Raw genomic sequence first — 15,115 nt, forward strand, 5'->3', positions numbered from 1 at the left:
ATGTGCCCATCTTCTAGTCCAGCCCGCACCACTCCCCTACACCTCCACTCATGTGGGTAGCCATTTTTAAAGGTGGGGTTTGCAGAGCCAGGAAGTCTCCCATCTCGCCGCACCCTACTCGAGAGTGAAAATCTGGGCCTTGGTTTACATTCATTTTTACAAAGTCTGTGACAATGCACCTTGCCACAAAATCCATCCTGTGTGTCTGGCAACTGGTCAGTGGAGGAATGTGACTTTAAAGCAAATGAGTAGAAACAATGTTAACCGTCATTTTTTTTAAGTCATCACATGCATTCTTTGGTTTGGTACCATTTTTATAAGTAAAATGACCAGTACTGTGTTTCACAAAGTTCTGTACTTGAAGCATTGATTCCCGCTATTTCAGCAAGCAGACAGCAGGGAGCTGACGATGTGACGTCACAATGCCGCAAAGGAGGTTCTGAAAGGAGCTTTGGCAGAGGCCTGCTGATTCCAAGTGAGTTGAAACTTCAATTTTGACTCACTTATACACATTCAAAAATGAATGAAGCTTATTTAATCATGGTTATTAAATCTAATCAGAATAGTCTTTAAATTGCAATTTTTTATTGCGGCTCCCTTTTCCTCTAATGATGCTGTATAATACTTAATTTTTCTGTCTTTTTGCTTTTAGTGATCTTTTGAGGGGCGGGTGGTGTTGGAAAGGAACTGGGGACAAGGGAATCATTTTCAGATCACCATTCTGATTGGTGAAACTTGCTTTTGGCAACTTGGCCACCCATTATCGGCACATTTTATGCTAGTTGCCGATAACACAAAATTCAGCTCACCTCATCCCACCCCACCTGCAAAATCAAGAGTTAGCAAGAGTTTCACTATTGGCCAGTGTGAGTTGTTTCCATTTCTTACATCGACCATCCTTGTGCTTGGGTGAATGTGCCAATTATTGCTGTCGATGTGCAGACATTTGGCCTGAAATCAGTGGAGCCCATTCTTTTGAAGAAACTCTTACAGCTGAGACAGAGGAGATTTTCTACCAATCAACCTGGAATAAACTTGAATCCCAGAGGCAAAGATCAGTGTTCAATCCCCTCAAGACCATTGTTGAACTTACCCTGCCACCTCTATTTAAAAACAGAAAAAGTATTAACTCCACTTAGAAGTGTATCATTCACAGCTTATTTGTGACTTTCTGTACAAATTCTGAAAATATCCTATTTTGTATTAGTATTACATAAGTAATGTTGTGGCACTGTCACTTAATGTTTCAGTCATTTCAGTGCTACATTCTTAAATTTTTCTTTGTAATTCAGTTGAGACAATTGGCACAAACTGAGGGGGTGATTTTGCCGCCACATCCGTCATCAGCTTGAATGGCGATGTGTTAAGGGTAAGATCCTGGCATGGATAGAGGATTCGCTGACTGGCAGAAGGCAGAGAGTGGGGATAAAGGGATCTTTTTCAGGATAACAGCAGGTGACTAGTGGTGTGCCTCACGGGTCTGAGCTGGGACCACAACTTTTCACATTAATGATCTGGAAGAAGGAACTGAAGGCACTGTTGCTAAGTTTGCAGATGATACAAAGATCTGTAGAGGGAGATTGAGGAAGCAAGGGGGCTGCAAAAGAATTTGGACAGGCTAGGAGAGTGGGCAATGAAGTGGCAAATGAAATACAAAGTGGGAAAGTGTGAAGTTTTCACTTTGGAAGGAGGAATTTAGGCATAGACTATTTTCAAAATGTGGAAATGCTTAGGAAATCAGATGCACAAAGGGACTTGGGAGTCCTTGTTCATGATCCTCTTAAGGTTAACGTGCAGGTTCAGTCGGCAGTTAAGAAGGCAAATGCAATGTTAGCATTCATGTCAAGAGGGCTAGAATGCAAGACCAGAGATATACTTCTGAGGCTGAATAAGGCTCTGGTCAGACCCCATTTGGAGTATTGTGAGCAGTTTTGGGCCCCGAATCTAAGGAAGGATGTGCTGGCCTTGGAAAGGGTCCAGAGGCGGTTCACAAGATGATCACTGTAATGAACAGCTTGTCGTATGAGGAACGGCTGAGGACTCTGGGTCTTTACTCGTTGGAGTTTAGAAGGATGAGAGGGGATCTTATTGAAACTTACAGGATACTGTGAGGCCTGGATAGAGTGGACGTGGAGAGGATGTTTCCACTTGTAGGAAAAGCTGGAAACAGAGGACACCATCTCAGACTAAAGGGACGATGCTTTAAAACAGAGATGAGGAGGAATTTCTTCAGCCAGAGGGTGGTGAATCTGTGGAACTCTTTGTCACAGAAGGCTGTGGAGGCCAAATCACTGAGTGCCTTTAAGACAGAGATAGATAGGTTCTTGATTGATAAGGGGAGCAGGGGTTATGGGGAGAAGGCAGGAGAATAGGGATGAGAAAAATATCAGCCATGATTGAATGGCGGAGCAGACTTGGTGGGCCGAGTGGCCTAATTCTGCTCCTATGTCTTATGGTCTTATGTGAATGAAAATCTCATGAGAATCAGAAAATGAGAATCTCGCCAGCGAGGTCTCATTTCCTGATTTTCCACGCCTCTCGTCAGTGATGTAACGAGGGTCACAACCACAAAAGGAGAGAACCACATTTTAATAGATTTTAACGCTTTTACATATAATTAGCGAGTCCTCCCGCCACATGTTCTCCCGCTTTGACTATTCAAATCTCGACAACATGATGCCACATCAGCAAGATTTACAACAGGTTTTGAAAGCGAGATTCAGCGGATAACATCCCCCCGGGGGCACAAAGGTAAGTATAAGGCGTGGGGGAGAGGGACACACCTGGCTGCGCCCTGGCACTTCCCCCGGCATAGGTTATCACTTCTAGGTTGGTACAGCAGGCTACCAACCTGTTCTGGGGCAGACCTTCTGGGGGGCCCCATAGGGGCAAGTTTCCCAACCGGGGTGGGGTAGTCCCAAAGCTTGTGGGGGGCGGATTATTCTTTCTGTGCTGATCAGGGCACCTTTTAAAGATGGAGATCCGAACTCTGTGGAGCCAGCCTTGCTGTCTCTATCAGATCCCGCCCCGTAAACCCGAGCCTGACACCCTGACAAAATATCGGAAAATTCCACCCAAAAGCTCTTCACTGCTTGTCGCACATTATCGACTGAAATGTATTTTCCCTGAAAATGCTGCAGGCAAACTGGGAAACAGGAACGGGTGTTGGGTGGAAGGATAGTTGCGTTTGAATCAAAATGTTATTGTTGGTGCAAAATATATCAGAAAGGTTTACTAAGAGAAGACCATTCAGTTCAATATATTTCTTGCTTACAGAATTGTCATGTGAGAGTACCTTTAAGAAATGGGTCTTTAAGAAATGTACCTATAAGAAATGGGTGTTTATCAGTGATGTCAGAATGTGGGTGGAGCTGGGCTGCCTGTCAGCTTTTTACTTTCGTTTTAGGCTGTTTGCTGCAGGGTGTGTTTTAGTTTTGTTTTCAGTGTTGGAGCTGAAGCCAGACAGAGCAGGTGTACTGTTGATCTCTCTGCCATGAAAAGACTATCTCTTGATCATTTGGTGAATTCAGAATTCTAAATGTTCTCAGTAGTGAATGTAAACCTAATGTGCTTCTGTTAAAAGGTGTTTCTTTTGTCTTCTGGATGTTGTTTGGGAAGTTATTAAGGATTACTTAATGCTGTATTCTTTGGGGGTTGTATTTGAATTAATGGTTACTAAGATGTTCACTATATGTTTTAAAAGGTTAACTTGAGTTCATAGAATAAACATTGTTTTGCTTTACAAAATACCTTTCCATTTCTGCTGTACCATACCTGTAGAGTGGGCTGTGTGCTCCCCATACCACAATCTATTAAAAGTTGTGGGTCAGCTGAATTCCATGATACACTTTGGGTTTCTCTAAACCCTGGCCCATAACAGAATGCCAGCATTATTACATTACGGCTTTAATGCTCACCTGTGCATGCAGCCAGCACCTTACTTTAATGATAATCGACACAAGGTCATCTCCAACAATACAATTCCGTGTTTAGATTATATATTTGAATCCTGGTTTTGGGTTGAAACTCACAAACCTTTGTGTCAAAGGTGAACGTGCCACTAACTGATGCAAAGTTGACATTAGCCAAACGGACTCAGTTTTTTGGGGTAGATGCTCATTCATGTAACAATATAAATGGCAAAAGCCATGCAGGTAGTGGGCTACAGCTCCGCTTGCCCCTGGGGAATCGACATGAGTCTGCAGTAATAGCGCAGCATGGTGGCGTAGTGGGTTAGCCCTGCTGCCTCATGGCGCCGAGGTCCCAGGTTCGATCCCGGCTCTGGGTCACTGTCCGTGTGGAGTTTGCACATTCTCCCCTTGTTTGCGTGGGTTTCGCCCCCACAACCCAAATATGTGCAGGCTAGGTGGATTGACCACGCAAAATTGCCCCTTAATTGGAAAAAATGAATTGGGTACTCTAAATTTTTTTAAAAAGAAATAAGTCTGCAGTAGCACTGCATGAATACATTTCAACCCCCTCTGTATTTCTGTGGGTCTAAAAATCTACTGACGCTTTTCTTCATTTTAGAAACCCCTGAAAGCATGAGAGATGCCAAGTTTGTTAAAGTAGCTCTTCTTAGTAAATGTGAATTGTTTGCTTATCTTCACCATTCTGCAAGCATTGACCAGTTCATGGACTAAAACTTTAGCTAATAATAGATCAGTGAATTTTGTTGACTAATACTAACTTTGCACCTCATTATTTACATTTTCCAAGAACAAATATGCGCATGAAGTATGTGATTATTGGTGATTAACTCCATGGAAAACATGACAAGGTGATGTTATCACCATTTGTATAATCACTGCTGTGTGCTGTTGTTTCTGTGCAGACCTGTAATTATGTATACCACTCTTGTTCGTGGACAAACATATCGGTGCTTTCAAATTGCAAAATTTCGACAATGAGACGTTCCAGTACTAACACCAGCCAGTGATAATTTACCGGGACCTGTTGTCTCAAAACAACAGCTTTGTCACGTGGGATCATTGGCCTTCATTGAAGCTTTCTTAATGATGTCAAGAGGGCTATGATTTCTCCATGACTCACTTAGGAAGCAATTTTTCCCCCACAAACTTGTAATAATCATATTGAAATTGTTTGTCTTTTATTATTTATTGTGAATTGTAAAGAGACGATAGGGAGTAATTGTGAATTTTTTTGTGTGTAGAATTGGTGATAGTATCTTACAGCTCTCCCATTTTATATTTCCATTGAAGTCCATATAAGTGAAAATCAGGAAAGTTGTATAATGAGCGGCTGAATCGATATCACCAGTTTTACACCCCTGTAGAAGGACAAAATAACCCCCTCCTGTTTTCAATTTTTATCCTGAAGAAAGCTGGTTCAAGAGGCCAGTCTCAGGGGAAAGAAGAGGAAACACCATCCATATGGAGGATGCACAAATTGTGCATTTTCCTGAAATCTCAGGTTGCAATTGATCTAAGTGGATTATTGTGCAAGTGGTGGTTCAAGTGAGAGTTCAGAGGGATATTCTAGTAACTATGAATGAAACTTCTCTCTTTAACATTCCCGAGTGTAATTTTCTTCAGCTGTAATGATTCTTGGTAAAGGCTAGTATGAGAAAGAGTTGACAGTATCCAGAAAAACAAGAAACTTTTAGTATTGGGAGCAAATTATTCAGCATAGCTGGAACACTTGCATGCCTTTTAAACCCTGGAGGCAAAAATCACTCAACTTATGACATTTGAAACAAATATGTTGAGCTAAAAAGGTCATCATTAAAATATGAGATTGATTCGCACTGGTTTCATTGATCAGTGTTAGGCACAAATTCTGCCTTCTACTTACAAAAACTGCTATTTCTTTATGTTTTCATTAGCAATATAATCATTTGGTCCTAACCGCTTAATGTTGGGGAACTTTTAAAAATAATGGACAGGATCTGGCATCAAATTATATTTTAATATAATGAATAATCCCGTTATAGTACATGGGGTTAGGAGGAATCCACCGGATTGTACATAAAACTGCTCTAAAAAAAAATATTTTATTAATCACGTGCAGTTTGTAGCATTTTATATTCATTTATATTCATTTGAATGTTTTGGCTCAATCATTTCCTGCAATAATGTTTTAATCAACCGTTGTGCCGAATCGATTAACAGATTAGAGATCTCTCTAATGTGTAGAAAAATTGGCCTTGCACAAACTGAACCTTGAACATATGGCATCAAATTTAAATGTTTGTAAGGCAAAAAAAAAATGATTTGTTAAATTCATGTTTCCTAACGTGAGGTGGCTGGCCAGTGCCCGTGGAACTTTAAGAGCATTCAGCTGTGGAGGATGGAAAATAGTAGGTGGAATATGTTTTAGAGCATTTGCAATCTAGTCAGTATTTTTACTGTGAGTGATAAAATTGTTCCTCCCTTCATATTAAATCCTCTGTTATGAGAAATAAAGGAAGTCTTGATCTTTAGAAATGGACTGAAAAGGTTTGATGAGAAAAGAGGATAACTGAAATGGATCCTACTTTTACCACCAAAATGTGAATTTAAAAAGGGAGTAAAATAACCTAGGAGAGCTCTTGGAATGAGTGTGTAAATGCAGAAAACGACATTAGTTTCAAAAATGGACAAACTGTGGCCTGGGAGCCATTTTTAACTTGAAGAGAAATGTATTTTGGCTGCTGCAACAGAGGATTGCTGGTTTGGCTTCAGGTCTATAAAATACAACACCTGAAGCCAAGTTTTACTTTTCGTTTTTAAATCAAAGCACTCAGTGGGCCTTTGCTGACTCCTCTGACACTTTCAGCTGTGCCAAGTCTCAATCGTTTAGGTTGGAAAATATAACCTGTTTCAATACTCCCGGCTCTTTGAAATAAACACATTGCTGTAAGTTTTGTTGGGCTTGGAATCCGTCTCACTCATTCTGCTTCTAAAATTTCACTCTCATTAATGAGCCAAGGTTGGCAGCTAAGCACCATTCTCTTTCATTGGGAGTCAAACAAGTAGTGCTTCGGGTATTGTGATTGTAAGAGCGTATAGCAGTAGTTAGATGACCCTTGGTGATTCTTGCCCAGTATTGTACTACAGAGGCAAACAGTACTGTTTCTTTAACCACATATTTTATGTTTCTTTCTATCTGTCCTCTGTGGTTGTTTTATGTACTTTCATTGGTCTCACTCAGTTTTTCTTTTCCTAACATCTTAAGCGATGAATGAGTCAGCAGTAAATATGAGAAACAGCAAATAACTTCTGTTAAAGTATAGAGGTTACATACCGAGGAAGGGCACAACCTTAAAAAGAAGGCAGCTACCAATGAACTGCCACTGTATAAAACAAAGCTTTAAAATAAGTAAACATTACGGAGGGAAAAGGGATTGAAAATGGGTAGACCACATTGGGAGGATGACAGCTGATGAAAAGCATAGAGTATGGAGAGCAGTGTTTTGGCAATGGCGCTAGAAGAATGAAACTGAGAGCAGCTAATGTTTTATAATCTTTATTATTGTCACAAGTAGGCTTACATTAACACTGCAATGAGGTTACTGTGAAAATCCCCTAGTCGCCACACTCCGGCACCTGTTCGGGTACACAGAGGGAGAGTTCCGAATGTCCAGTTCGCCTAACAAGCACGTCTTTCGGGATTTGTAGGAGGAAACCGGAGCACCCGGAGGACACCCACGCAGACACAGGGAGAATGTGCAGACTCCGCACAGACAGTGACCCAAGCCGGGAATCGAACCCGGGTCCCTGGCGCTGTGAAGCAACAGTGCTAACCACTGTGCTACCGTGCCGTCTCCCAACACTGCTTTCTCATTTCAGGATATTTTCTCAGCATAGTTTCTAAACAGTCTTCGGAATTGTGTGCTTTAATAGATGCCATTCTAATCACATAGCACCCATTTACTTTTCAGCAGAAAGATATCTTTTTCAATAACGATGCCTTCAGGTAGCTAATTTCCTTCTTACTTTTCTCCAGCCCACCACTATTTTATTGTGGCTGGAGTGGGGTGCGGCTGTCAGGGATTGTGCAGTCAGGATCTTTGCTGAGTGATGGGGAAGGTTTTATATACTGTTTTCTGAGGCAGGTGGTAAGTCTCATCTCCCCCTCGATTATACCAACTAATTTCTGTGAAGTTTTATCTCATTCCATCTCAGTGGCAATTATAAATACAGGGTGAATCTCCTCATGACTTCTACCCTGCTACTGCAGCAGTGCAAGTTCAGAGGAATCCTGAACTAGTTATCCACTGAACCTTTGCCAAAGATATGGCAGAGTAGGTGTTAGGCTGCAGAAATTCAGTCTCATAGTTTGTTTCTCCTTACGTTCCCAATGTATTAAGTTCAAACCTCATCACTTTTGTTCACCCTTTCCTGTGACATTTGGAATGTGGAGCTCCTTATCTCGTACAGTAAGTTCAATCCCTGAGATTTTCAAACTTTTAAAAGCCGAGCTCGGTGTCACTTAGTGTGATGAAGTACTCGAATGGCTGCTCCACAAGTCATGCCACCTCTCTTACTCTTTGCACACTTGGTATTGTGCACTATGATTCATGGCTTTTGTAGCTCAATTTAAAAATAATGACAAAGAGGAAATAGGATGATAGCATTTGTATAGTTACTCATGCAGGGCATCTTCAGATCTTTCCAAACCTCTTCAGCAATAACCTATGCATTGACGCTTAGTTTGAGTTCTGCCAAGGCCACTCAACTCCTGACCTCATTACAGCCTTGGTGCAAAATTGGACCAAAGCATTTGAATGCCAGAGGTGAGATTGACTGTCCTTGACATCAAGACACCATTTGGCCGAGTATGGCATTGAGGAGCCCTAGCAAAACTGGAGTCAATGGGAATGAGGGGGCAATCTCTCCACTGGTTGGAATAATACCTAGCACAAAGGAAGATGGTTGTGGTTGTTAGAGGCAATCATCTCAGTTCCAGGACATCACTACTCGGAGTTCAGGGCAATGACCTAGACCCAACCATGTTCAGTTGCTTCATCAGTGACCTGCCTTCCATCATAAGGTCAGAAGTGGGGCATTGACTGATGATTGGACAATGTTCAGCACCATTCATGACACCTCAGATACTGAAGCAGTCCATGTCCAAATAGAAATGAAATGAAATGAAAATCGCTTATTGTCACAAGTAGACTTCAAATGAAGTTACTGTGAGATCCAGGCTTACGCTGACAAGTGGCAAGTTATATTCCTGTCACACAAGTGCCAGGCAATGACCACCTCCAACAATAGAGAATCTAACATCTCCCCTTAACATTCAATGACATTACCATTGCTGAATCCGCCATTCTTAACATCCTGAGGATTGCCATTGACCTGAAACTGAACTGGACCAGCTATAAATACTGTGGGTACAAGAGAAGGTCAGAGGCTGGGAATCCTGTGGCGAGTTACTCACTTTCTGACTCCCAAAAGCCTGTCCACCATCTACAAGGCACATGTCAATAATGTGATGGAGTACTCTCCACTTGCCTGGATGGGTGCAGCTCCAATACTCAAGAAGCTTGACACAACCTCGGACAAAGCTGCCCACTTAATTGGCACTCCATCCACTGCCTTAAATATTTACTCCTTCCGATACTGATGCACAGCTGGAAGCAGCAGTGTGTACCATCTAAAAGATGCACTGCAGAAACTCACCTTCAACAGCATCTTCTGTAGTATAAGGGTCTGTCACATATAGAGTTAATGTTGGTCTGAGTACAGTACCAACATACAGTTATGTAAGAGAGCACATGACCCATACCCAGGGTAGTTGAGTGTTCGCCAGAGTCATGTGTACCAGCAAGCATGGAGACACTCCTATCTTGTACCCTACGCCGTATATTTGTGAATAATTCTAAGAGTCAATAAAGACTTACTGTTAAACTCTCTGACTACAAAGACCTCTTCAGATTTACCAAACTATACCAACACCTCACAACATGGTGACAGCTCATGGAAAAACCCCAAAACCTCACTAAAATGTAGAGAAATCCGAAATGCTGGAAGACTGAGGTAAAATTCCGAAAAGCATTCTGACCTGAAAAAGCACAAAAGAAAAATGGCAAAGCTGGCAGTGCCATGGTGCCCGGGTGGCATCAGGAGTGCCAGGGTACACCCGGGTGTCTCTAATAGTCTGGAAACCCCCCCCAGGTGTCGTTATAACTGGTACATGTTTGTGTGGACCAGTGCTAAATGGCGCCCTGGCGAGTTCTCCCAGGCAAGGCTCTGAGGTCCCGGATGCCGGGAGAATCCGGCACAGACATGTTTAAGTGGCCCTGATGGCTCATTCAAACATGCTAATCAGGATTTTGCCCATCGAGGGCGAGGTCCAGATCGTTGGGATTCAAGCACGGCCAGCGCCATGTTTTACGGCGGGACCGGTGCTGGTTGCCAGCTCTCCACATGTGCGGCCCGTGGACCGGCAATTCTCTGGTCTTTTTCAGCGCATTCCGCGGGTGTTTCCCGCGGCACCGGTGCTAGCCCCTTACAGGTACTGGAATCGATGATAGGGTTAGCGCCGATTTTCCTGTCGTGAAACACCTGCGGATTCTCCGTTCGCGCCGGCATTTAGCCTCAGGAACGGAGAATCGAGTTTTTCACTGCAGATCCCCACTGTTTATGTTGCTTATGCTGATAGAGGGGGCTGGATTCTCCGTTCCTGAGGCTAAGGGCCGGCACGAACGGAGAATCCGCGGGAGTTTCACGACAGGAAAATCGGCCATCTTTACAGGGTGCCCTGATCGGACGTAAAGTGTAACTCTCCCACCATGGAGGTATCGCCCCCACCCCTCCCCCCCGGACAATCATCGGGGGGGGGGGGTGGGGCTCCCTCTACCAACACCACCGCAGAAGTATTTTCGGCATTACCCCACCCTCACTGCCCGCTCCCACTCCCCCCACCCTTCACCACACATAAGTGGAACCCCTCCCCCTCATGAGGCTCTGACGAGGGCTCACTCCTGGCACTACCCCTTGACACAGGTTGGCACTGTAACGTTAGCATTGCTGCAGAGACCAGTTTCATCTTGAGCCTCTCTGAAAAAAATGAGTGTGTATGGCTTACGCCATCACTCTGGTGGAGCGAAGCCTGGCAGTACATGTCCCTCTCCCCCGGGGATCCCCAAGACTGCATCTCATTTTTTAAAAAGCTGTTATAAACATTGCCTATGAATATTTAGTGAGAGGGCAGCACGGTGGCACAGTGGTTAGTATTGCAGCCTCGCGGCGCTGAGGTCCCAGGTTCGATCCCGGCTCTGGGTCACTGTCCTTGTGGAGTTTGCACATTCTCCCCGTGTTTGCATGGGTTTCGCCCCCACAACCCAAAAAAAGATGTGCAGGGTAGGTGGACTGGCCACGATAAATTGGAAAAAATGAATTGGGTACTCTAAATTTTTTTTTTAATGAATATTTAGTGAGGAGGGAATAAGTGGCAGGGAGACCTGTGAATAATATTAACATTTACTAAAACCATTTGGGCTGGAACCTGTTACGTTGCGGACGACGGGCGGGGAAACTTGGGGGAAACACAATCTCCGAAGAGAATCGGGAAATGAGGGGCGGGATTCTCCAATAATGGGGCTATGTCCCCACGCCGGTGTGAAAAGCTGCACTAACCACTCTGGCGTCAACAGTCCATGATAATGGGGAATGCTCCCCTCCCTAGGGGGCTAGGTCAGTGCCGGAGTGGTCCCCGCAGCTTCAGCAGGCCCAGAACGGCAGGCACGAGTTCGCACATGTGCGGAATGGCCGCCTTCTCCGCCCCGGCCCCCAGGCAATATGGCGGAACCTTACAGTGGCTCGGTGCGGAGGAACATAGGCCCCCACAGAGTGAGCCCGCCCGCCGGTCGGCAGGCCCCGATCGTGGGCCAGGCCACCGTGCCCCCCCCCCCCTGGGGTCAGGCCCCCTGCCCTCCCCTTCCAGGATGGCCCCCGCAGACACACCTTCCAGGTCCCGCCGTGTGGGACCTGAGTAACCCACACCGGCGGCACTCGGCCGAGATTCTCCACCTGTTTTCTCTCACGGCGAGCGAGGGTTCAAAATCACCCTGATTGCATAAAGGCTTGGGTGGAGGTGTATAAGGATCTGGCACTTATATGGATAATGTGGGACTGAGTACCACCCTCACAGTGATGCCAGAGAGCACATGACCTGAACCCAGGGTCAGTGGAGTGTTGGACAGAGCCGTGTGTACCAGCAGCATTCAGATATCTCCTAGCTTGTACCCATTACCGTATATTTGTAAATAGTTGTAAGAGTGATTAAAGACTTACAGTTAACTTACACCTGACTATGAAGACTTCTTCAGAACTACTGCACTATAACCAACACAACAACACCTTCCAAACTCGACCTCTATCTCCGAGAATGACAAGAATGACGAGAAAGATACTGAGGAACATGACCACTTGCAAGATTCCTCTGAGTCACACCATCTTCTGATCCTTCACTGTCGCTGGGTCAAAATCTTGGAACATCATTCCTAACAGCACTATGTGTGTACCTGCATCACAGGAACTGCAGCAGTTCCTGAAAATGGCTCACCACCACCTTCGCAAGGGCCGTTGTGGATGGGAAATAAATGCTGGTCTAGCCAGCGACACCACATCCTGTAAATGAACAAATAAAAACAATTGCAGATCTTAAAGCTTTATTTTGAGCTACATTCCCAAAAACAACATGTGCTGTTTTAGTTACAACTTGCTAATATAAAATCTGCAAGACGAGGAAAGCCAGTAGTGGAGAAGGAGTATGCTGATTCCCGTGTGAATTATCTCTTGTATCTTGGAGTTCTTGGCGACAGTTCATAAGACAGCAGTAAATAACAATGTGTTTGTGTTCTTCAGACAGTTTAAAGCTGTTGAGCAAAGGAGCCAATGTGTTTTAACATTAAACAAATCCGTCATCCAACCTTAAAATGGAGGTAAATGTGTCTTTCTGTTGGAAAGGCTTTTTTCCTTCTTTGCTGATGTGTGAAGGCTTAATGGTAGATATAGTAAATTTTCCATGCAACAGATAATTGAAGACTGAATTGAAGATTGGAATTCAGATTCAACAGTGATAAATAAACACCAAACCTCAGGAATGTTTGCAGTTCCAATTCACTAGCAAGGATAAATTAATCTGAAAGTTGTGCTTCATAAACTTCCCAAGAAGCTTGTAAAAAAAAATTGGCAGATATTTAGAATGCTTGCTTCACATGCAAGATACTTCCCTTAATTTCAGCAAAATTTTACACACTTTCTGTTTCACTTTGGAATTTTACATTGATCAAAACAGCAAGGCCTTGACAATAGTTTGGCCTGGATTTGCTTCAAGGGTTTGTTTGCTGTAAGAGGTGGATTTGGAGTAGGGCCTATGTCTGCAGAGGTCCTTCTCCTGTGTGCCCAGTGGCTCACCATGTGAAGCTTCCGCCGTTATGCTATCCTTTAAATGATGCACTGTACCATTATCTGAACTGGTTGCTGCAAGAGCGATATCAAGTGACAGTTCTGTCTTCACGATTACTGTCTTCATGATATTCCTCGATTATCTGGTCAGCTTGCACTTCTTTGCTCTCTGAAAGGAAATAGGCACACAAGTCATTTTGTGGTAAGGAGATGGAGGTGAAAGTAAGAGGGGAGTGCTCACATTCCTCGACCCATTCCCATTATTTTTAACGATGGCTCTGTTTGATTGTGGCCCTTGATTTCTCTGCCTATCACTTATCTCATTCCCCTTTTTTGCCTTTAGTTCTTGTCCGTGTTTCCCTCTCTTCTGACTCCTTGCATAGATTCCCAACCCCCTGCCATTTTAGTTTATACACTTCCCAACCATTCTAGACAACACATCAGTCGAGGTCCTGTCCAGGTATAATCCGTCCAGTTTGTACTGGTCCCACCTCCCCCAGAACTGATCCCAATGTCCCAGGAACCTAAAACCCTCTCCCTCACACCATCTCTTCAGCCATGTATTAATCTGATTTATCCTGCTATTTCTACCGTGACTAGCACATGGCACTGGTAATAATCCTCAGATCACTACCTTTGAGGTTCTACTTTTCAACCTACTTCCTAGCTCCCTATTTTCTGCTTTTAGGATCTCCTCCCTTTAAGTTGAGACATCTGGTATAGACTAAATGCCAAATGCCTTTGTTTTCTTTGGAAAACTACATGAAAGGAATAATATATAGGCCCATGCTGTGCGAGAACAAAAGTGCAATTTATTCATATATTTCATTTTACCAGTGTTTGCATTTAGGCCAGGTTTCAACTCTTGGTGATGCAAATTGGATTTTGAGTTTGTTACGTATATAATCAGGAAACCCAGCATCAAGAAAACAGACTGAGTTCTCTTCTATCTGTCCTGGTCCCCTTTATTACCTCCGTCTGTTAAGATGGGGAGAGGCAATGTTTTCACCACTGTTTGTCTGAAAACAATATACCTCAAAAACTAACAGATAGATTTCAGTACAACCTGGTACACAGATAGGGTATGACTCAAGGAGGACTGATTCGTATTTGTGAATGATCCGTATCCAGATTCTGGGACATTTTCAAAGATTTGTTAACATGGAGGGATCGGGCAAATTGAGTTTTTCTTTAGAATGTCGCGGGTTGTTTATTTAGAATGTTGTTGATTGTTTCGGAATGTTGTGGGGTGTCTCAGCGATTCCAGTGGAATTTGTGACAGCTGTCAAAATATGAGCAGAGTTTTCAGGGCAGCTTTTTGCTGTGGATTGCTCTAATGTCTCTTTTAATTAAAAAAAATATTTTTCAGCTTTTTAGTTGCAGGGCTTCAACCAGACAGGGGAAAACCTCAAAGACGAGCTGCCTAATTGTAATAACATCAGCAAAATACTGCGGATGCTGGAATCTGAAACAAGAACAGTGGATGCTGGAAAAACTCAGCGGGTCTGGCAGCAGCTGTAAAGAGAGAAAGCAGTTAAGGGGCACAATTCAGAGGCCTCATCGCGCCAGACTTGGTGTTGGCACAAGGCTAACGACTCTCGCGAGAAGCCTCTCACCAGCAAGAAGCCTCAACCGGGCACTGTTTGGGACCGGTTCACAAAGTCGTGAAATAGTCATGATGACACCTCAGGCGGTTTCGCTGGGGAGTTGAGGCCCCTATGTGGTTGGGCACTGGACAGGGTGGTACCCTGGCA

General features: G+C 43.8%; 1 protein-coding gene across 5 annotated transcripts in view; it reads left to right on the forward strand.

Annotated features, from left to right (window-relative positions):
• Nucleotides 1-15,115, forward strand: part of LOC140425237 (retinoic acid receptor beta-like) — a 325,114-nt gene that overhangs the window by 142,610 nt on the left and 167,389 nt on the right. For 4 of the 5 annotated variants that reach the window (XM_072509317.1, XM_072509321.1, XM_072509322.1 and 1 more), the window contains one exon: nt 386-475. The exons of the other annotated variant lie outside the window; for it this stretch is intronic. In XM_072509317.1, coding sequence (XP_072365418.1) covers nt 386-475 — 90 coding nt within the window. The remainder of the gene's footprint in view (nt 1-385; nt 476-15,115) is intronic. 5 annotated transcript variants of the gene reach the window in all.

This window comes from Scyliorhinus torazame, chromosome 6, assembly GCF_047496885.1.
Source record: "Scyliorhinus torazame isolate Kashiwa2021f chromosome 6, sScyTor2.1, whole genome shotgun sequence".
Taxonomy (NCBI): Eukaryota; Metazoa; Chordata; class Chondrichthyes; order Carcharhiniformes; family Scyliorhinidae; genus Scyliorhinus; species Scyliorhinus torazame.